Here is a 22,098-nt window from a genome sequence, read left to right as displayed (position 1 = left end):
ACGCCTGTGCCTGGAGCTGGAAGAGGAACAAGAGCTGCAGTTGAAAATCAAGGCTGTGCTGACGAAGAATGAGTGAGTGTGAGGGGGCAGCTGGCACCCCAGGCCGTCAGTGACGACCCCTGGACCAAGCAGGGAGAACGCCAGCTTGGCTGCTCCACAACCGATGGGTGGGACCGACGACACACATGGGCACTGGTTCAAGTCCCATTGGTTGTACTTCCCATCCAGCTCTCTGCTAACGGCCTGGGAAGGCAGCAGAGGAGGCCCAGTGCCTGGACCTACCTCCCCCCAGGGGAGACACAGAAGAAGCTCCCGGCTCCTGGCTTTGACCTGACCCAGCTCTGGCCATCATGGCCACCTGGGGAGTGACCCAGCGAGTACACGGGAGATTTCTCTGTCCTCTCTAATGTTGCCTTTCAAATCAAACTAAAAGGCCCCTCCTAAGGAAGATCAGGCCTTCCAGCTGCTGTCACTGGGGCCCTGCACCTGGGGCTGCGTCGGTGCCCATGGAGGACCAGGGCCCTGTGTCACTGGGGCCCTGCACCTGGGGCTACGTTGGTGCCCATGGAGGACCAGGGCCTGGTGTCACTGGGGCTCTGCACCTGGGGCTGCGTTGGTGCCCATGGAGGACCAGGGCCGGGCTCTCCCATGGCATCTGTGAGAGTCTGTGTCCTTGAGATCTTGTGTGTACCTGTCCAAATGCCTGGGAAAGTGGAATGAAGAGAGAAGGTGTGTTTGATGCCAGGAAATTCTAGGACTCTGCTTGGGTTCTGGGACCTTCCATGCCCAGATGGCCTTGTCCACAGAGGACGGCCACCCCCAGAGGGGTGGGGCCTGCTGGCTTCCAGCGCCCACTGAGCTCATTTGGGGTTTCAAAGCTGCATGCCAGTGCCCGTGGGCCACAGCAACATGCCAAAGGGAGATGGGTTCACAGCCCCTTCTTTCTCTGATGAGGCTGTGACCAGTGTGACCAGCCTGCATGGCAGTACTGTGACAAGCCATGACAATGCTGCGATCCCAGCCCTGCCCCAGCCAGACCCCTGGGCTGCCCCATTCTTTCCTCACCCCCATGGCATGCTCACACAGCTGTGCAGTACTGGCCCCTGTGAATGAGTGGACACAGATTGTCGTGCCCTTGGGCAGGCTGGAAGACAGGCCAGTCAGGACCAGGACAGGCGGAGGAGGGCCCAGAGGCCAGCAGAGGCCACCTAACCCCTCTGTAGGGTCCTGCCAGCCTGGGCCCAAGTCTGCAGCTGTGTCCACGTGGTAACCGGTGGCCTCTTGGTTCCCAGGAACGCCTTGTGGCACATTGAACTGGAGGAGGGGCGTTTCGAGGAGGCCTGGAAGACGCAGCAGGAGCAGGCAGAGGCCACTGGGCCGGACCCGCAGGCCCACGGGGCCCAGCAGCTCCACAGGGAGCGGGAGGCCTTGGGCAAGGCCGAGAGGGACCAGCTGCTGAGGATCCGGTGGGCGCCTGGCACTGCCTGGAGTCCCTGGGGCATCCCCTGTGCCCGCCAACCCCTCCTCCTGTGTCCAGGCCGTGCCTGTTGCTCTGGTGCTCAGGCCTGGTCTGATGTATCTGGTGGGCAATACCCAGCCAGGACCCCTGGCCGCTGGACCCAAGGCTCCCTGACCACAACCCTTGGGTTGTCTCAACTCCCAGATCCTGTCTGCCCCTCCCCCTGCCTCCAGTCCCTTGCACTTTCCTCCCGGCCCCGCCCACCTGCACTGGCTGCCTGGCCCCCGTGGGTGCCCAGGGTCCTGGCTCCAAGGCTCATGCTGCTCTGGCCTCACTCAGGAGGTCCCTGCACGTGCAGAAGGAGCGCGGCCTGCGGCACCAGAAGCTGGTGGAGGCCGCGCAGAGGAGCCACCGGGTGGCTGTGCGCTTCCTGAAGGCCTCGCTCGGCAGGTGGGCACCCCGCCCCATCAGAAGCCTGCCTACCTTTGTGGTGGAGCCGTCCTGGAGTGGGCTGGGGGAGCTGGGTTCTAGGCCCTGGCCCACCCACGAAGCACCTGGGAGCCAGTGGGCTGTCTCACATGCTGTGGGCACTTGGGGGTGAGCAGGTGGGCGTTCCTCCTGTTCCCCGCCCCTGTCTCATGAGAAAGGCAGGGACCCCGCTTTCTGGGTCGCTGAGGGGGCTGTGAGCTTCTGCAGCAGGCCAGGCTCGGACTCGCAGCCGGTCAGCGCCCGCTTCGCCCCAGAGTCCAGGAGCGTGAGAGGCAGCAGCAGGCCCAGGCACGGGAGCACGTGCAGCGGCGCATGGACGCAGTGCTGGCGCTCAAGGCCAGCATCGCCGCCAACCGGGTAGGATGCCTGGGAGGAGTGACGCGGACCCTAAGGCGGAGACCGGGGCGTGGGATGCGGCTGAGCGTGCACGCGTGTAAGCACCTGCTCCTCAGGAAACGCTGCGCAAGTTCCACGCGTGGGGCCAGGCCCAGGCGGAGCTGGAGGCGCGCAGGGTCCAGGCCGAGAAGGAGGCAGTGCTGGCCCAAGGTGGCGACGCCTTCAGGCACCTTTGCCACCAGCGCCGGCGACAAGAGCTGGAGGCCCAGAAACGGTGCGCACAGCCCCCGGGGCCCTGGCCACTGGCGAACAGTGTAGCCACAGGCTCCCACCTCCTGGGAGAGGGTGCCCGGGACCGCTCCCGGGCCTGGCTTCCTGGGCCACCCCTGGCCGGCCTCTGCGCCCTGGCCCCCTTCCCTCGCCCCGCCACCCAGCCAGCCGTGTGTGGGTCTCCTGGGACCAGCAGCTGGAGCGATGAGGGGCCCCGGCCCAGCACCAACCTGGAAGCAAGGGGTGCGGACGCAGCCTGCGGGGTCCCCTGCTCCCATCCTGACCTCCTGCACCTCCCCCAGAGCCTTTGAGGAGGAGCAGAAGCTGCGAAAACGCGACATCGTACAGCGGCTCCTGAAGGAGGCCGTGGAGCCCAACAGGAAGCAGGCGCCACAGCCGGCTGTGTCCGGCAGACACCGGACCCTGCGAGACAGGACCTGGCGCTATGTGTCCGACCTGACCGAGGAGAAGGTCCCTGTCCTGGGCCGCTCAGCCCCGGTGAGCCTGGGGTGGACAGGCCCGAGGGCGGGGCCAGCTCGGGTGGGCGGGGCCAGCTCAGGTGGGCTCCCCGGTGGCCCCTGCAGGACATCCCCGAGGCTGCCCCCGAGCCAGCACTGCTGGTGAAGGCCGTTTCCAGCGAGTCCGTGCAGGGGGACCCCGGGGCTCCTAACCAGGAGGAGGAGACGCTGGCCCAGCCTGAGATCCCCGGGCTCTGGAAGGAAGACCCCAAGCCATACCAGGTAGGAGACCACAGCCCATGGCCACAGCGGACAGCCACCCCCTGCAGGACAGAGGGGCTTGGGAGCCCAGGCAGCCAGGCCAGGGGGATCGGGTGTGCCAAGGGCCAGAAAGAAGGCCATTGGCCCCTGGCACGGGCACTGGCACAGCCCAGGGAAGTGCATGTGGTCAGCTTTGCCTCGTAGCCCTAAGTGTTTACATTGGAAATGAGAGGAACAGAGAGCGTCAGTCCCCGTGCTCTGTGCGCACGTGCAGCCAGGATCCAGGGTAGGGCATGAGCCGCTGCACAGCTGCCCCTGGACTCTGGCTGGGCGCAAGGGACTCCGAGCCCTATCACCAGGAGGTGCCCTCCAACCAGGAAACCCAGCTTGCCCCACCCCAGGCTGTAGGGCGCTTCCCTGGCACCCCAGCTGACACCTGCGGCTGTGCCCCCAGGTGCCCCCAGAGGATGTGGACCAGAAGCCCGTGGGTGGGACCAAGATGGACAAAGCGATCCTGGCACGTACCCTGCAGCAGCTGAGGGGGGGCCTGGTGCACAAGCAGGTGGTGTCAGGGCGCGAGTTCACAGGGCGCCCCTTCAACAGCAAGCCAGAGCTCATCCACTTCCAGGTAGGCCACCCTGAGGGCCCGGGTCCTGGGGGAGGGGCCTGTGGCCATCAGAAACTCCACTGCCCACATGCACCGCGGGCTGGGCTCCTGGCTGGGAGCAGCGCCACCCTTGCAGGTGGAGCGGCTGGCTGAGATCAGAACACCTGCTTTGATGCTTGGACCCACTCTGCAAGCGTGTGCACGCCCTGCCCAGGGAACGCTGGCCCCATGGGAGTGGCCAGCCTAGGCCCGTGGCACCCGCCGCTCAGCTGCTGCTGCTGGGGGGCCCCTGCAGGACTTTGACCTGGGCAAAGTGTACAAGAAGAAGATCAGGCTGGTCAACGCCAGCTACACCATCAACTACTGCCGCCTGCTGGGTGTGGACGAGCACCTGCGAGACTTCATCCGCGTCGAGTGAGCGCCAGGGGGCCAGGGCACATGTTGCGTCTTCCTCAGCCTTCGGGCCAGCAGGGGCAGCATCCAGGGAAGGGGCCTGTCCTAACCCAGAGGGGGCAGCGCCCTTCCCTGTGACCCGGTGCCCCCTTCCCTGCAGCTTCGACCCCCCTGGCCCCATGTCCGCTGGCATGTCCTGTGAGGTGCACGTCACCTTTAAGCCCATGGTGAGTGGCGGCTGCTGCTGGGCGGGCTGGTGCCACCTGAGGCAGCCCCGCCACTGGCTGTGGCGACTCAAGCTGTGTCTGCAACTTATTTTTAGATAAATAAAGATCTGGAGGGCAACGTCTCATTTCTGGCCCAGACAGGCACGTTTTCCGTTCCACTGAAATGTTCCACCAAGAAATGTTCAGTGAGTCGCTTGGGCTCCGTGGGTGGAGCTGTCCCTGCAGTGGGTCCCCAGGGAATGGCCGGGCCGGGCAGGAGGAACCCACATCAGAGAGCCAAGGCAGGCGACTGGCCTGGGACCCAGCCCACGGGTGGGGCTGGCAGAAGCAGGCAGGGGAGCTGCCCAGCAGGAGGCAGCTTGGGGGCCAGGCTGTGTGAGAGAGGAAGCTGTGGTACTCTGAGAGAGAGGGGGCTGTGGTACTCTGTGTGAGAGAGAGAGGGCTGTGGTACTCTGTGTGAGAGAGAGAGGGCTGTGGTACTCTGAGAGAGAGGGGGCTGTGGTACTCTGTGAGAGAGGGGGGGGCTGTGGTACTCTGAGAGAGAGGGGGGGCTGTGGTACTCTGTGAGAGAGAGAGGGGGCTGTGGTACTCTGAGAGAGAGGGGGCTGTGGTACTCTGTGTGAGAGAGAGAGGGGGCTGTGGTACTCTGTGTGAGAGAGAGAGGGGGCTGTGGTACTCTGTGTGAGAGAGAGAGGGGGCTGTGGTACTCTGTGAGAGAGAGAGGGGGCTGTGGTACTCTGTGAGAGAGAGAGGGGGCTGTGGTACTCTGTGTGAGAGAGGGGGGGGCTGTGGTACTCTGTGTGAGAGAGAGGGAGCTGTGGTACTCTGTGAGAGAGAGAGAGGGCTGTGGTACTCTGTGTGAGAGAGAGGGGGCTGTGGTACTCTGTGAGAGAGAGAGGGGGCTGTGGTACTCTGTGAGAGAGAGAGGGGGCTGTGGTACTCTGTGTGAGAGAGAGAGGGGGCTGTGGTACTCTGTGTGAGAGAGAGGGGAGGCTGTGGTACTCTGTGAGAGAGAGAGGGGCTGTGGTACTCTGTGTGAGAGAGGGGGGGCTGTGGTACTCTGTGTGTGGGGGGGGCTGTGGTACTCTGTGTGAGAGAGAGAGGGGGCTGTGGTACTCTGTGTGAGAGAGGGGGGGCTGTGGTACTCTGTGTGTGGGGGGGGCTGTGGTGCTCTGTGTGAGAGAGAGAGGGGGCTGTGGTACTCTGTGAGAGAGAGAGCTGTGGTACTCTGTGTGAGAGAGAGGGAGCTGTGGTACTCTGTGTGAGAGAGAGGCAGCTGTGGTACTCTGTGTGAGAGAGAGAGGGGGCTGTGGTACTCTGTGTGAGAGAGAGGGGACTGTGGTACTCTGTGTGAGAGAGAGGGGGCTGTGGTACTCTGTGAGAGAGAGAGAGGCAGCTGTGGTACTCTGTGAGAGAGAGAGGGGGCTGTGGTACTCTGTGTGAGAGAGAGAGGGGGCTGTGGTACTCTGTGAGGTGGGGGCTGTGGTACTCTGTGTGTGGGGGGGGGCTGTGGTACTCTGTGTGAGAGAGGGGGCTGTGGTACTCTGTGTGTGTGAGAGAGGGGGCTGTGGTACTCTGTGAGAGAGAGGGGGCTGTGGTACTCTGTGTGTGAGAGAGAGGGGGCTGTGGTACTCTGTGAGAGAGAGGGGGCTGTGGTACTCTGTGTGTGTGAGAGAGGGGGCTGTGGTACTCTGTGGGGGGGGGGCTGTGGTACTCTGTGAGAGAGAGAGGGGGCTGTGGTACTCTGTGTGAGAGAGAGAGGGGGCTGTGGTACTCTGTGTGTGTGAGAGAGGGGGCTGTGGTACTCTGTGTGAGAGAGAGAGGGAGCTGTGGTACTCTGTGTGGGGGGGGGCTGTGGTACTCTGTGTGAGAGAGAGAGGGAGCTGTGGTACTCTGTGAGAGAGAGAGGGGGCTGTGGTACTCTGTGTGTGAGAGAGGGGGCTGTGGTACTCTGTGTGAGAGAGAGAGAGAGCTGTGGTACTCTGTGTGAGAGAGAGAGGAAGCTGTGGTACTCTGTGTGAGAGAGGGGGCTGTGGTACTCTGTGTGAGAGAGAGAGGCAGCTGTGGTACTCTGTGTGAGAGAGGGGGCTGTGGTACTCTGTGAGAGAGAGAGCGAGAGGGGGCTGTGGTACTCTGTGAGAGAGAGAGGGCTGTGGTACTCTGTGTGTGAGAAAGGGCTGTGGTACTCTGTAAGTACCAGCTTTGGCTGGAAGAGGGAAGCTCGCAGTGCTGAGGCTGACCTGGAAGCTTCCTTGTGGCGTGGCCTTGGCGCCCGCACAGCCTCCTGCTGGGGGACAGTGGGGTGCTGCCCCAGCCTCCCCAGCTGACTGTCCGGCACAGGTGTCCCTCGACAAGGAGCTCATCGACTTCGGCAGCTACTTAGTGGGAGAGACAGCCACCAGGACCCTCACCCTGACCAATGTTGGGGGTCTCGGAACCAGCTTCAGCCTACTTCCGGCCTGCGAGTATGATGAGCTGGAAGAGACCCAGTCAGCGCTGAAAACAGTGAGTCCTGCTGAGGGCACATGTGGGTTAGTGAGACAACTAGTCAGAATGCCGGTTAATGAGAGTGCTAGTCAGAGTACTGGGTAGGGAGTACCAGAGTACTGGTTAGTGACAGTACTAGTCAGAATGCTGGTTAATGAGGGTATTAGTCAGAGTACTTGTTAATGAGATTGCTAGTCAGAGCACTGGTTAGCAAGAGTGCTAGTCAGAGTACTGGTTAGTGCACTGTGTGTGAGTGAATTTTCTGTGACTCGGCAGGTGCCACACAGGTGCTGCCTCGTGGCTGTGTGTGCGGTGCACGTGCCCCTCCGTGGGCTGTGTTGTTGGCCCGTTGTTGGTTCCCTGTAGTCCTGCGCAGTTAAGGGCCCGGACTCTCGCTGCTCCCTGAGGTCCGTCCCTCATTGTCTACGGTGCCCGGGGACAGAGGGCACAGTGGCGCTTGGCCAGCTGCACCGTTCCGACAGGGGCAGCTCTGACTCCGTGTGATGCACCCTGAGGTTGTCCGGCATGAGGCGGTCCTCAGACCTGCACCCTCTCGGAACAGGGCTGCGGCCAGCAGCACCAGGCCCTCGCTTCCCCTGCAGGCTGGGCCACAGCCCTCGGCCCAAGCAGGTGGCCGGACGCCTGGCCGGAGGGACAGCTCTGGAGGAAGCCGGGATCCTCGGTGCCCAGGCGGCCTGGGGTGTGGAGGAGCCAGCCCAGCCTGACGCCGGGCCTTGGGCAGTCTCCATTGCTCCTTGGCCCCGGGACAGGACAGGCCTCCGCTGAGCACAGCTTGCCCACTCCCCAGAGCAGCCTGCATACACTCGAGGACAAGAGCGTCTACGACAAGGCGATCAGCAGTCCGTCTGAGCAGCAGCTGGACGGCAACGAGTCCAGCCAGCTGGACATCAAGAGCCGGAAGGAGTCAGAGAAGCTGGAGGGTGAGACTCGGGCTGGCTCGGGTGTTCACGTGAACCCGGGGTGTGCGTTCCCGGGGGTGGGAAGGGAAGCCCGCATCCGAGGGCCCTGCCCTGGGCTCGTCCCCAACCAGCACCCACGGCCCTCCATAGTGCTGGATCGTGGTGGGTCTGGGGGATCCTGGGGCACCTAACGCTGGGATGCAGGTCCTCCTGCCCGCCAGCCCGGCGTGCCGCTCAAAAGCTAGCTCATGTCGAGTTGAACTGGGGAGTGGGCGCTCTGGTGTGCTCGCTGCCTGCTAGCGTGCTGGGTGGCCGGCCCCAGGAGTGATGGCTACAGAGATGGGTGCTGGGAGACCCCAGTCGAGGCTAGGGTTTTTCTCTGTGGGTGACAGAGGCCCCAGGAGGCCAGGTCTCAGAGTGTGGCTGAGATGCAGCAGGAAGTGAGCCTGTCACGGAGTGAGCAACGAACTGGAGACCCTCGGAGGGGAGGATGCTGGGGGCTGTGCAGTGTAGGGATATTGGGGGGCTGTGCAGTGCAGGGGCAGTGTAGTATTGGGGCTGTGTGGTATTGGGGACTGTGTAGTATTAGGGGCTGTGTGGTGTTGGGGCTGTGTACTATTGGGAACTGGTATTGGGGGTCTGTGCAGTGTTGGAGCTGTGTAATATTAGGGACTGGTATTGGGGCTGTGCAGTATTGGGGCTGTATGGTATTGGGCGTTGTGTGGTATTGGGGGCTGTGTGGTGTTGGGAACTGTGGTAGGGGTTGTGTGGTATTGGGAGCTGTGTGGTGTTAGGGGGGTTGTGTCGTATTGGGGCTGTGTGGTAGTGGGGGTTGTGTGGTATTGGGGGGTTGTTTGGTGAGGGGCTGTGTGGTGTTGGGGGGCTGTGTGGTATTGGGGGCTGTGTGGTGGGGGGCTGTGTGGTATTGGGGGTTGTGTGTGGGGGGCTGTGTGGTATGGGGGTTGTGTGGGGGGGCTGTGTGGTATTGAGGGTTGTATGCTGGGGGGCTGTGTGGTATTGGGGACTGTGCTATTGGGGGCTGTGTGGCATGGGAGACTGTGGTATTTGGGCTTGTGTGGTGTTGGGGGCTGTGTGGTGTTGGGGCTAGTGGTGTTGTGGGTTTGTGTGGTATTGGGGGCTGTGTGGTATTGGGGGTTGTGTGGTGTTGGGGGGCTGTGTGGTATTGGGGCTGTGGTATTGGGGGTTTGTGTGGTATTGTGGGTTTGTGTGGTGTTGGGGGCTGTGTGGTGTTAGAGGGGTTGTGTGGTGTTGGGGGCTGTGTGGTGATGGGGGCTGTGGTATTGGCAGGTTGTGTGGTGTTGGGGACTGTGGTATTGGGGGTTAGTGGGGGGGCTTGTGGTATTGGCGCTGTGTGGTGTTGGGGGCTGTGTGGTATTGGGGGGCTGTGTTAGGGGACTGTATGGTATTGGGGGGTTGTGTGGTATTGGGGGCTGTGTGGTGTTGGGGGTTGTGTGCTGTTGGGGGCTGTGTGGTGTTGGGGGGTTGTGTGCTGTTGGGGGGTTGTGTGGTGTTGGGGGGCTGTGTGGTATTAGGGGGTTGTGTGGTATTGGGGGGTTGTGTGGCATTGGGGGGCTGTGTGGTGTTGGGGGCTGTGTGGTGTTGGGGACTGTGGTATTGGGGGGCTGTGTGGTGTTAGGGGGCTGTGTGGTATTAGGGACTGTGTGGTGTAGGGGGCTAGTGGTGTTGTGGGTTTGTGTGGTATTGGGGGCTGTGTGGTATTGGGGGTTGTGTGGTATTGGGGGTTTGTGTGGTGTTGGGGGCTATGTGGTGTTAGAGGGGTTGTGTGGTGTTGGGGGCTGTGTGGTGATGGGGGCTGTGGTATTGGCGGGTTGTGTGGTGTTGGGGACTGTGGTATTGGGGGTTAGTGGGGGGGCTTGTGGTATTGGCGCTGTGTGGTGTTGGGGGCTGTGTGGTATTGGGGGGCTGTATGGTATTGGGGGGTTGTGTGGTATTGGGGGTTGTGTGGTGTTGGGGGTTGTGTGCTGTTGGGGGCTGTGTGGTGGTGGGGAGTTGTGTGGTATTGGGGGTTGTGTGGTGTTGGGGGGCTGTGTGGTGTTAGGGGGGTTGTGTGGTATTGGGGGGTTGTGTAGCATTGGGGGGCTGTGTGGCATTGGGGGGCTGTGTGGTTTTGGGGACTATGGTATTGAGGGCTGTGTGGTAGGGGGCTGTGTGGTAGGGTCTGTGTGGTGGGAGCTTTGTGGAATGGGGTGGCGCTGGGCAGATGTGCAGTGCTGGGTGCCGGATGTGGATGTTGTTGGGACCCAGTGCCACGCAGCCTGGCCCCAGAGAACTCAGTCAAAATCCCAGCGGGTGAGGGCCTGGCATGTGGCCGAGATGCAGCGTGGACACACCGTCCCTCCCGCTCCCAGTCCAGCGCCCTGCTGCCTGCCTGGGATGCAGCAGTGATGGCTCCCTTGGGCCTGCAGCCACACGTGAGACCAGGAGTGCGCCTGGCTTCAGCCTGGCCCAGCCCTGGGACCTTGCAGCTACTTGGGGAGTGAACCAGCAAGACGGAAGATCTCTGTTTCTCTCTCTGTGCACAATTTTCCCTTTCAAATCAAAATCATCTAAATCCTTAAATAAAAGAATGTCAGAACTCAGATGCCCTCCCTGCCCCGGTCCTGATGCCAGCTCCCCACCTGGGCTGCGCCAGTGCCCTGTGCCCCCAGCAGACCACACCCCTGCCCTCAGGCCCTCGGACTTCCTGCTCCTCCACCAGCATCGCCTGGCCTCCCCTGGCCTCGGTGGGCCTCAACTGGCCTTGCCTGGCCTTAGCTGCCCCTTCTGGACCTTGGCAGGCAGGCATGGTGCCACCGACTACAGGCCCAGAGGGTCAGGACCCAGCTCTGCCCTTCTAGGCCTGGGGGTCTGAAGGCCTCGGGTAGCTGTGGGAGGGACAGAGCTTCTCCAAGGGGCCCCCAACACACCAGGGGGGACAGTAGGGGCCAGTGCCCCTGCAGCCACTCTGTGAGTGGGAGACAGGGCAGAGTGGGGGTGAGGGCTGGGGGCAGGGCTGTCTACATCCCAGGCAGAGCCAATCCCTCATGTGTAGCCCCCTTTTCTTCCAGAACCAGAGGGAATACCAGCGGCTCCCACAGTAATCACGATGCCTCCCAGCGAGGGCCAGATGGAGATTACGCTGGAGGAGGTGACCGTCCACCTGCCTCCCTTAGCCCCCAGCCCAGCTGCCCCCTCCGGGCCTGCAGCCCGACTCCCAGTGGCCCTTCCAAGTGACCACGGTCAGGCTGGGCTGACTCCCGCTGGACCTGCAGCCTGAACTGAGCACGGGGCTCGCCCCCTAACCCAAGCATCAGGGCCCTAGCTGCCTCCCCCTACCTGGATGGAGACCGCACTGGGTCCTTGAATGCAGGCCAGGCCAGGTTGACTCCAGAGGGCAGCCACCATTGGCCCAGCAGGGACCTGGCTGCGGGAAGGCGTACGGGAGGCACCGTGATTCCACGCGGCACCCCCACCCGTGTGTCTGTCTTCCCGCAGGGCACAGAGGGCGAAATCGGCCCCTTCTCCTCCGTCCGAGTGCCCATCACCTTCCGGCCCGTGGTGCCAGGAGAGGTAGAGGCCCGGTTCAAGGTGGTGTTCACGAACCCACTGTGCCCTACGGTGAGTGCCCAGCTGCCAGGCACGCCTGTGCTCAGCAGGCGGCCCCTTCCCAGGGCACGGAGGTGGCTGGTTTACTGTTGACAAGGCCTTTGTGTGTGTGTGTGAGGACAATGGGAGGGTAGTGCGCAGACACCTGGGCACATGTGTAGGCATGAACAAGCCTCACATGTGCACATGCACACGCGTGGACACGCACACTCTGGTCAGAGCTCTCAGTGAATGTGATGGTGGAGGAAGAACTCCACCTCCGCATCCCTGCCTGTGCAGGAGGTGCCAGCAGCCCTGGTCGCCTGGCCCAGGAGTGCCCTCACCCACTATGCCCACCTCTCGGTGCAGTCTTCATTCACCTGGTCTGTCTGCAGCCAGGGGAGCCAGCCAGGGCCCGGAGCCAGGAGCTTCTCCCACAGTCCCACTCCAGTTCTCTGATCTCACCACACGCTGGCGCGGAGGCCACTGCCCCTCTGCCTCCGTGAATTCCCAGTTTACCCAAAGAACGCCATGGCATTGAGTACCCCCTGCCATCACCGCGACGAGGAGAACTTCCCTGTCACTGTACACTGAGTATGTCCCCACTGCTCCCAGCCGATGTGTGTGAGTGCACACAGCACACACAGCACACAGCACATACGGCACACGTACACACAGCACACACGGTACACACAGCACACACGGTACACACAGCATACATGGTACACACAGCGCACAGCACACAGTACACACACTCTGTGGTGCACACAGCACACACAGCACACACGGTACACACAGCACACAGCAAACAGTATACACACTCTGTGGTACACACAGTCCTTGCACCCCTGTCACCCACACGACTGCCCACCTCACTCTCACACCTCCGCCTGTCCAGTGCTGGCTCTTGTGGTCTTGGAGCAAGCGAGCAGATGGGGGCTGCTCTGCGTCCCTCTCACAGTTGGTGACTTTTGTAAATAGCTTGTGAATACACACATATTCAGTGAGAAGGGACGTGGGTCCCTGGGGTAAAGATGCATGACCCGGAAGGTGACTGGCTGAGTCTGCCTCCCTCAGCTGTACTTCAGGGCCACGGGCACCGCCATGGATGTGCCAGTCTGGGTCCCGCGGCCCAGCGTGGACCTCAAAATCTGCATGTATGACAGGCTCTACCAGGACTCCATCGTGGTGCACACACGGTGAGCACTGCCACTGGGTGGCGAGGGGCAAGGGGGCGTGGGCTATGGCCCTGGCCGGGGTATCACCCAGGACACTGGGGCCCCAGGGCTATAACTGAGGGTCAGGACATGGGCACAGCCCAGCCCAGAGCTGGCCTAGCTGGAGCTTGCCTCTTGTCAGTCTGGCAGGTCGTGGGCATTCGCACGAGTAGAGGGACATCCGGGAGCCTGGGGGCTGCAGTCCCTGACCACGGCTGGGCACCATGAGGCCCTCGGGACTGGCAGTTGGGGCCCTGGGAGAAGTGGGCCGTGCCCCATGCCCCGGTGGCCATGCTAAGCACCGGCTGGGCCCCTCGTCCCTGCCCCGGGCCTGCAGATCCAAAGCTGCCCTGCGCCTGCGGTTCGAGGTGTGCCCGGAGCTGCGAGGCCACGTGGAGCTGCTGCCTGAGACAGGCTACATCCAGGCGCTGTCCTCCTGCACCGTGCAGCTCAAGTTCCTGCCTCGGTGAGCTAGGAGTGCGGGGCCCGGGCACCCTGCCACCCGTGCATGGTGTGTGTGCCCTTCCTGCGCTGCGATGGGTGCGTGGGCGTCATTGGTGCCAGCCAAGGTCCCTGTGTGCCCCCAGCACCTTCATCCCTGCCCCTCAAGTCCCCAGGGACACACCAGGCTCCATCACAGCCCTGGGGTTTGCTTCTTCACTCTCATCCCCAGAGTGTCTCTGTCACTCGGTGGTCCCCCGGCCTCTTTGCAGCCCCTGTGCTGTCCCAGGCTTCAGTCCTGCCGGGAAGACCTCTGTGCCTTGGCACAGCAGGCAGCCAAGGGCCCTGTTACTCTGTTGATTGATTCAAGAGAGAGGGCTGCCCCATCAGCCAGGGCTGGGCTTCCGCCCTGGTCCCAGTGTGGGCGACAGAGGCGTCCCTGTCGCCGTCCAGGGTGTGCCTGAGGAGGACCTGGGACCCCGATGCTCTGATATGGCGAGGGTGCCCCTGTCCCCATGGCTAACTGGGCTTGCCTGAGCCGTGCCTGGCTGGGGTGGGGAGGGGGCGCAAGGGTGCGGGAGGAGCAGAACAGACCCCACTCAATCTCACCTCCCCAGGCACTCGCTCCCCGAAGATGCTGGCAAGTACTTCGACCAGGACAGCCGCGTCCTGGAGGCCCCGATGAACATATGGGTGTCAGACCAGGTCAGCGTGGGCGCATGCCCAGTGGAACCCAGAGGTTGAGCCCTGGCAGGTGCCCCCCATGGTGGGGAGAGAAGGGTGCTGCTGGACCTGAGTCCTGCACTGGGTGGGAAGGGGTGCTCCAGCCACCCAGACTTGCCACTGTGCAGGCCAAGCACGCCCCACTCACCCGTGTGCACACAGGCACATGTGCACACACACACAGAACGTGTCCTCACGGGCACGTGGGTGCCACACAGCTGCCCCTACCCCTGCCCCGTGACACATCCAATCCTGGAGAGCAGGGACAGCCAGAGCCATATGTCTGGGCATGGCTCGGGGGCAGCCCCAGGCCCCCTTCACAGCCTGGGTTTTTGTCAGTGGCTGGGGACAGACTTCTGCCCTCCACGCTTCAGGCCAAGCCGGTGGGGTTCACGGTCCACGCCGTGGTCACTACCTCAGACCTGGAGATGAAGCCCTCGGAGCTGGACTTCGGTCACTGTACCATCTATGAAGCCGTCCGGACCGAGGTGGACCTCTGTAACCACTCCCTCCTGCCCCAGGAGTTTGGCTTTGTCGGACTCCCCAAGGTATCCCCGTGGTCAGGCACTGGAGGCACGGGGGCCAAGGCCATGGGCTGATGGGCACCAGTGCCAGGGTGAAGCCCTGCCCTGAATACCCAGTGCAGCCCTGGGTTCTTCTGGCCCCACTAGCCACATCCTGGCCCTGCCCCCTCTCCCTTTGTCTCTCAGGACACCACGAGGTCCAGGCCCTCCCCTTCCGTGACGGGGCCCTGGAGTCCCAACTCCCACCTGACGGGGTCCCAATCCCCAGCTCCCACCCGACGGGGCCCTGGATGCCCCAGGCCCCAGCTCCCACCCGACAGGGCCCCGATTCCCCAGGCCCCAGCTACTCTCCCCAGGCAGCATTCCACTTTCCAGTTTGTGGACGTTCAGCCCAACGACGGGTTTGGGACGATCTTGCCGCTGGAGACCCTGCAGCTGGAGGTGACCTTCCAGCCCACGCGAGCCAGAGAGTACAACTTTGAACTGGTCTGCAAGTCTGAGATCAACCGGTGAGCCCAGGGCAGCACAGCCAGCCGGCTGCCGGGGCCACCTGGGTCCAGGGGTACCAAGGCAGCACAGCCAGCCGGCCGCCGGGGCCACCCGGGTCCAGGGGTACCAAGGCAGCACAGCCAGCCGGCCGCCGGGGCCACTCGGGTCCAGGGGTACCAAGGCAGCACAGCCAGCCGGCTGCCGGGGCCACCTGGGTCCAGGGGTACCAAGGCAGCACAGCCAGCCGGCCGCCGGGGCCACCTGGGTCCAGGGGTACCAAGGCAGCACAGCCAGCCGGCCGCCGGGGGCCACCCGGGTCCAGGGGTACCAAGGCAGCACAGCCAGCTGGCCGCCGGGGCCACCTGGGTCCAGGCCCCTTGGTCACACAACATCAGACATAGAAACACCTGTGAAACAGAGGACTGGGCTGGGAGGCCTAGGGCCTCGTCAGCTGTGGCCTTCTTGCAGGTAGTGGCCCAAGGTGGCCAGAGAGGACCATACGTGGCTGGGTCTCTGTGGTCTCACCAGGAATGAGCTAGGGACCGCACCCAAGACCCGGTCCGGGCACTTGCTGGAGACCCTCTTTAGATGAGATCACATGAGGCCCAGGCGACCGTGAGCCTGTAGGGATGTGTTGCACACGGTTGGGCCAAATCCGACCCAAATGGCTCAATGGCCAAGGATTCCACCGGGCACTGGAGGACTCTGGTGCTGCAGTGAGAGGTTTAGCTGTTTTGTGCCAGCCCCAGCTCCTCCAAGTAACCCCTGCTGCTGGTCGCCCCAGATGCTTCAGGCTGTCCTGCCGGGCTGTGGGGGTCCACCCGCCCCTGGAGCTGTCCCACTACCAGATCAAGTTCGCGGCCACGGCACTGTACAGCACCTCGGTGGCCACTCTCTACGTGGTCAACTCGCACCTGAGCAGGAACTTGCTGACCCACTCGGTGCCACGCATTGGCTCGGCGGAGGCCTGTCCTGTGGGGCCCACGTCCTTCGAGTTCCTGCTGCCCACCGACTCACCCATCACCATCTCACCCTCAGTGGGGACCGTGCTGCCAGGGAAGGTGAGTGGTCCCAGCCAGGCCTCCTTCATCACAGGGGTCCAGCAGGGTGACAGGCTGGGGAGGGGCCTGCAGCCCTGGGGACGGGGGCCCGACAGACCCATGCCCCTTCCCTGGCCAGTGGACAGGCCATGTCTAGGCCAAAACCTCAAAGAAGGTGTGCCCTTGGGAGGCATTTGGGAGCCACGGTGGGGCGCGGCCGACTCAGGCTCAGCATCCGCTGCCACGGGCCCTGCCAGAGATGCCTGGTCCAGGTGGCCTTCCGGCCTGTGCTGCCCAACGCACTGATTCACCAGGAAGCCCTGCAGGCCCTGAGCAAAGACACGGAGGCCAAAGCGGTACGTGGGCGCAGGGGGCAGGGAGGCGGGGTGCTGGGACTCCCCATTATGCAAGACAGCCCGGTGCCGGGAGCAGCCCGTGGGGTCTCCTTGCAGCAGCCTTGGATGTCCCCCAAGCATCAGACGCTCAGTGGCCAGAGGGTGGGGAGGGCTGGGCCCTAAAGGAGCCCTGCACCAGGAGGGCAGCCCACAGCCACACCCCATATCAGTTCCGCAAGGACACCGCACCCCAAAGGAAGGAATTTCGAAAACAGTCCGTGGCCGTGCTGCGCCTGCAGGGCCGCGAGCGTGGGTTGCGTGGCTCTATCATCTCCCACAGCCAGCGGCAGGAGCTCACAGCCAGGTGGGTCTCCAGGCGGGAGCCGCCCCAAGGGGGACCATGTCCCACACACTGCCCCTTCCCGGCGCGGAGGGCTGTGGTGGCAGTTGCCGCCCCTGACCCCAGGGCCCTGCCAGCGGCCTCCCTGGGCCCGCAGATCAGCCAGGGACTGGCCGTGGACAGAGGTCACGCAGGTGCTGTGCACCCCCCTTACTGCCCCAAGCGTGACAGGGACTCCGGGAAGCAGCTGCTCCTCCCCCCCTCACCCCGAGAACCTGCAGCGGGCTGGGGTGCTCGGCCCCGGTGGAGCCTGCTGGGTCCTGCTGAGGGCCGTGTGCCGGCACCCTTGCAGTACCGAGGAGTACCAGGCTGCCCAAGCCAGCTTGGCCAGGGCGTTCCAGGGCAAGTTTGACAAGTTGGTGGTCCCCTGCGTTGTGGCCAGCGGCGACATCAGCGACAGGAAGGGGTCAGAGCCCCTGAGCTTCAGGTACGGTGTGCTCAGACCAGCAGGCTGGGGCCGGGCAGGCCCAGGGTCGCCCTACACTGCCCTCACTGGCCCTTACCCCAGCCCCCACAACACCCTGTACCTGGAGCTGTGGTGCCCGAGCGTGGCGCCCCCCATCGTGGTGACGTCCGACAAGGGCAAGACCATCTTCAACTTCGGCGATGTTGCTGTGGGTGAGTCCTGGAGGCTGCGGCCCTGCATCCGCCCCCTGCGGCCTGGGGCCCGGACCGGACGCCTTGCCTGTTGCAGGACACCGCAGCATCAAGAAGGTCTCCATTCAGAACATCTCCCCCGAGGACCTGGAGGTACCGTGGCGGCCAGGCCCAGCGTGCGGGGGCGGGAGGCCGGCAGCTGGGCCCCACGGGTCAGCGTGGCCCTGCACACTGGTCCAGGTGGAATTCTCCGTGCTGAACCCCAATGGCCCCTTCGTGCTGCTGAACCCCTCGAGCAGGCTGCCTACAGGAGAGAGCCAGGTCCTGGTCTTGTGCTTCTCCCCCCATGAGAGCACCCTGGTGAGTCCCCGCTGCCCCTCGCCAGCTGTGCCAGGGCCCGGGACAGTCCAAGGAGGCGGAGAACCCCAGGCAGGGCTCCTTGCTAAGGCGCCTGCCCTCCTAGGATCAGGAGACACTGGACATCGTCACCAAGAGGGGCACGCTGACCCTCACCCTCCTGGGCACCGGAGTGGCCCCCATGATCACATGCTCCATCGAAGGGGACGTCCTCAACATGGGCTACGTCATTGCCAGGGAGTCCGTCTCCTCTGGGTTCAAGGTGACCTGGCTCTCCCAGGGTCAGCACGTGAGCGGGGGTCAGCCCCACCTCCCAGAGGACAGCACCTGTGCAGGGGGCAGCCCCACCTCCCAGAGGACAGCACCTGTGCAGGGGGCAGCCCCACCTCCCAGAGGACAGCACCTGTGCAGGGGGCAGCCCCACCTCCCAGGGGACAGCACCTGTGCAGGGGGCAGCCCCACCTCCCAGGGGACAGCACCTGTGCAGGGGGCAGCCTGGCCTCTCAGAGTCCCCAGCAGCCTGAGTGGCTGCCACCTCTGCCGGCCTCTCCTGCCCCCCTGCCCTCACCCTCCCTGGCACCCTCTTCCGGCCCTCACCCTCCCTGGCACTTCAGCCCAGACACCCTGCAGGGCTGTACCACCCCTCCACCCTGCTGTGTGTGGGGCCAGGCCTGCTCCCGGCACTGGGCTCAAGCAGCTGCGAGTGCATACCAGTCCTCCCGCTGGCCCAGCTGGAGTCCTGGACCCAGAACCTGGACAGGGACTGCGTGGAGGTGGAGGAGCAGGCCGGGACAGGAAGGGGAAGACAGGAGGGGGAGCACCGGGCCCTGCATGCCACTGCGGAAGCCGGCCCGGGTGAAGCCACGCAGGTCGTGCGACGCAGGGTCGCTGGCCACAGGGGGGGGAGGGGGCCTGATGGCAGCCCCTCACAGCTGCAGAACAATTCGTCGCTGCCCATCAAGTTCTCGGTGCAGCTGGAGAGCCTGGCCAGCACCAGAGTCCAGGACCGGCAGCAGCTGCCCCGGTTCCTCACCTCGCCCGCCCAAAGGACGGAGGTCGTGGGTGAGCTGGGGACGAGGGGCCACAGGGCCACAGCAGGCCTTGGACAGAGGTGGTCACGCCTGCCCTGCTGCCTGCAGGCTCACAGAACCTCAGTGGGCAGAGCGTGTTCAGCGTGGTCCCCGTGGAGGGCATCATGGAGCCCGGGAAGGCGCAGGACTTCACCGTGACTTTCAGCCCCGACCACGAGAGCCTCTACTTCTCTGACCGATTACAGGTGGTGCTGTTTGAGAAGGTGCGATGGGCACCCCCATGCCCCTGCCCAGCCCGGTCACCCCTGGGGCTGGAGGAGCCGTCTGGCAAGGCTGCTGCACTTGTCTTCCACAGAAAATCTCACATCGCATCCTGTTGAAGGGCGCCGCCCGCGAGCACATGATGTTCGTAGAAGGTGGGGACCCGCTGGATGTGCCCATCGAGTCCCTGGCCATGGTCCCCGCCTCTGACCCCGAGCACAGGGAGGGTGAGTGTCTGGACTGGGCTGTACGCCCACCCGAGCCCCTTGTGCCCCCTGCCCCTGTGTGCCCCCAGGCCTGCCCCTGTGTGCCCTTGTGTGCCCCCAGGCCTGACCCTGCCCGTGTGCCCCCTGTCCCTGTGTGCCCCCAGGCCTGACCCCTGACCCCCCAGCCCGTGTGTGTCCCCAGGCCTGACCCCTGACCCCTGCCCTGAGCCCCCAGCCAGGCCCTCCTGCCCCAGCAGATGCGGAGGAGCTAAAGCACATCCTGGTAACCCTGAACTACGTGCAGCTGGACACTGACTCGGCCACCCCGCCCGCCACCCGAGAGCTGCAGGTGGGCTGCATCCGGACCACCCAGCTGTCTCCTAAGAAGGTGACCAAGCTCGACCCCAGGTGGCGAGGCCCTCCTGGGCAAGTGGCGGCTGGCAGAGCTGAGTAGGGGTCCCGGCCCTCCCTGCCTGGCCTGCCACAGCAGCCCTGCCCCCACAGGCCGTGGAGTTCAGCCTGGACAGCGTGGCCACCCTACAACACAAGGGCTTCTCCGTCGAGCCCTCCCGGGGCGTGGTGGAGCGGGGCCAGACCAAGACCATCACCATCTCCTGGGTGCCCCCTGCTGACTTTGACGTAGGTGCCCGCGGGCTCAGGCCACGGGCCCTGCCCCACCCAGCTGCTGAGGGAGCGGCGGCAGGGAGGGGGCCCGCTGGCTGAGCGCTCCTCCCACCACCTGTCCCGTTGCAGCCAGACCACCCCCTCATGGTGTCAGCCCTGCTTCAGCTCAGGGCGGGAGTGAAGGAAACCTACAAGATCATCTTCGTGGCTCACGTGGTGACCAGTCCCTGAGCCACAGGAGCCCCAGGGACCCTTGTGCCAGGCTCCCTGCCGGGCAGCCTGGGCTCACACTCAGTCCCAGCCCCTGCCCGAGCCCCTGCCCCAGCCTGGCAGTAAAGTGTTGGGCAGCACGGAGTGGCCATGTCTGTCAGTGACGGAGAGCTGGTGGGGGGCACAGGTTTGGGGAACAGTTCCTGCCATGGCAAACACATACACACGTACCCTCACACACCCCCACATACACACACATGCGCCGACATACATTGCCGGAGTCCAGCTCCATCTGAGTTCGGAACTCGGGAAGGGTGCGTGGATGAGGCACAAAGAGGAAAGAAAGACGGACCACTAGGACTTCATGATCATAATGGACAATGCGGGAAAGCTGTCTGCTTTATTTATACAAAATCAGTCAAACTCTGGCTCAGACTTTTTACGTCATGGTCAAGTGGGTGATTCTAAGGATAATTCTGCCATTTGTTTTACCTAAAAACAATAGAAATTCCTGCTACAATTCTTATCCTACAACTCAATCTTGTATCACAAAGAAAAGGGGAATCTAAAGAATGAGGAAAGAATGAAAGCCTAAATGTAGGTCCCTTGGTTAGCATAAGGTCAATGGGGACAGCCAAGACAGTAGGAATAACAGAAGGCCCTTTTGTAACATGCTATCACCACATTAACCCCCAGGCTCACACTGAGCAAAAGGCCAGCCTCACAGCAGCAAACAATGCCTGGATGGATTAGAGTTCTTCCGCAGGGTGGTCCGGTGTCCATGCCAAGGAAGGTGGAGCTGCATTCAGGTGGTTGTAGAGACATCTGCCGGCCCTGCCAAACAGCGGGAAGTTCCTTGCAGCCTTGCCTGCAATGGAACAATACCCTTCACCCTTCGTGTCCCCCACATCCACTGCACGGACCCCAACAATACATACCCACACATACACGTGTCCACACATACAGGTACACACCCACCCATACCCAGGCGCCAGGCCCTGAGGGACACACCTGGCCTGCCTCCCAGAGGGCGGCCATCAGGATGTTGTGGGCAGAGCTGAGGCTGGCCCAATGCCAGCTGGGAGCAAAGCAGGCAGCAGGCAGCCAGCCCCTCCAAGCTCCAGGACTCCTGACAACCTCTAGCCCAGGGTACATAAGGGCAGGGCCTAGTTCTCCCGCCTGCTTGTCCAGTGTCCCATGGTCCAGTTTGGACCAGGCAGGCTCCGGCTGTGGAGATGGAAGACACGGGGCAAGAGCGGCCCTCATTCAGGTCCCCAGCTGTCCAAGACAGCCACGGCTGCTCAGTTCCCAGTTGGAACCACAGACCCATGTGGAGGCAGGGAGCCCCTGGCCCGAGCTCCCATGGCTGTTCCCCAGAGTCCATCCGGCACACAGCTGGAACCACAGCTGTAGCCAGATGCATCTGCGGCAGCTGCGGGCCTCCTCCCAGACCTTCAGACCTACGGCCGGCTGCTGTGCCCTCCTGGGGCACCAGAGAGCAAGACAGCCGTGGCCGTGTCAAGCTGCCCCTGTTGCCCTGTGGACTCAGAGCCAGGTACCTTCAGGGGAGGGGGCTCCTGGGGCTGCTGGCTGGCCAGGGGAGTCAGCCCTGGACAGCGCTGGGCAGGAGAGCGGTTCAGGAAAGAGGAGCAGCAGGGGAGGCAGACCCTGTGTGAGGGCCCCGGCACCTGCTGGCCCCTTTGCTGTCTGCGCTGGGCAGCCTGGGAAGCCTAGGAGAGGCTGCAGCAGGGCCAGGGCAATGCCAGGGAGAGAGCCAGCCAGCCATGACCTTGGCAGGAGGGCAGGGCTCAACCGCTGCAATGAGCCTTGGCCACCTCAGGTGGTTCTGGCCAGCACCGCTTGGGTGGGTACCACGTGGCCAGGGCTGGCCGGGGGGCTCCAGCTCCTCCCAGGATATTCCATCCCTACAGACTGCCAGGCCCGGTCCCCAGAGTGCTGGCTGGCTTGGGCCGAGCCCTGGTGCCCAGAGACCCAGTATGTGCCCACAGCAGCCCAAGAGGGGACACAGTCCAGGCTGCCAGGAGGGGTGGGGGCTGGTAGGAGGTGCATCAGAGCTGGGGACCCGAGGGGCAGCCTCCATCCTTGTCTGCAGAAAGTGCCCCGCCCCAA

The 22,098-nt window shown here is 63.6% G+C and overlaps 1 protein-coding gene across 1 annotated transcript in view; it reads left to right on the top strand.

Annotated features, from left to right (window-relative positions):
- The window catches only part of CFAP74 (cilia and flagella associated protein 74), a 29,416-nt gene extending 9,427 nt beyond the window's left edge, over positions 1–19,989 (top strand). The window contains exons 5-38 of the mRNA XM_040987583.1: positions 1–72; positions 1,293–1,466; positions 1,799–1,909; positions 2,203–2,305; positions 2,401–2,558; positions 2,857–3,052; positions 3,151–3,294; positions 3,728–3,901; positions 4,176–4,294; positions 4,434–4,500; positions 4,596–4,685; positions 6,841–7,005; positions 7,796–7,928; positions 10,997–11,076; positions 11,424–11,546; positions 12,591–12,712; positions 13,068–13,196; positions 13,789–13,876; positions 14,269–14,442; positions 14,794–14,927; positions 15,692–15,968; positions 16,205–16,303; positions 16,513–16,646; positions 16,975–17,109; positions 17,191–17,300; positions 17,377–17,432; positions 17,520–17,639; positions 17,743–17,898; positions 18,569–18,698; positions 18,776–18,930; positions 19,023–19,159; positions 19,363–19,522; positions 19,639–19,773; positions 19,888–19,989. The exon at positions 1–72 is cut by the window's left edge and continues 33 nt beyond it. Of these exons, the coding sequence (XP_040843517.1) occupies positions 1–72; positions 1,293–1,466; positions 1,799–1,909; positions 2,203–2,305; positions 2,401–2,558; positions 2,857–3,052; positions 3,151–3,294; positions 3,728–3,901; positions 4,176–4,294; positions 4,434–4,500; positions 4,596–4,685; positions 6,841–7,005; positions 7,796–7,928; positions 10,997–11,076; positions 11,424–11,546; positions 12,591–12,712; positions 13,068–13,196; positions 13,789–13,876; positions 14,269–14,442; positions 14,794–14,927; positions 15,692–15,968; positions 16,205–16,303; positions 16,513–16,646; positions 16,975–17,109; positions 17,191–17,300; positions 17,377–17,432; positions 17,520–17,639; positions 17,743–17,898; positions 18,569–18,698; positions 18,776–18,930; positions 19,023–19,159; positions 19,363–19,522; positions 19,639–19,773; positions 19,888–19,989 (4,462 nt within the window). The remainder of the gene's footprint in view (positions 73–1,292; positions 1,467–1,798; positions 1,910–2,202; positions 2,306–2,400; positions 2,559–2,856; positions 3,053–3,150; positions 3,295–3,727; positions 3,902–4,175; positions 4,295–4,433; positions 4,501–4,595; positions 4,686–6,840; positions 7,006–7,795; positions 7,929–10,996; positions 11,077–11,423; positions 11,547–12,590; positions 12,713–13,067; positions 13,197–13,788; positions 13,877–14,268; positions 14,443–14,793; positions 14,928–15,691; positions 15,969–16,204; positions 16,304–16,512; positions 16,647–16,974; positions 17,110–17,190; positions 17,301–17,376; positions 17,433–17,519; positions 17,640–17,742; positions 17,899–18,568; positions 18,699–18,775; positions 18,931–19,022; positions 19,160–19,362; positions 19,523–19,638; positions 19,774–19,887) is intronic.
- Positions 19,990–22,098: the final 2,109 nt, after the last annotated feature.

Source organism: Ochotona curzoniae, unplaced genomic scaffold, assembly GCF_017591425.1.
Source record: "Ochotona curzoniae isolate NIBS_2020 unplaced genomic scaffold, NIBS_Ocur_1.0 contig_4792, whole genome shotgun sequence".
NCBI lineage: Eukaryota > Metazoa > Chordata > Mammalia > Lagomorpha > Ochotonidae > Ochotona > Ochotona curzoniae.
This window is presented reverse-complemented; position numbering and strand designations above follow the sequence as displayed.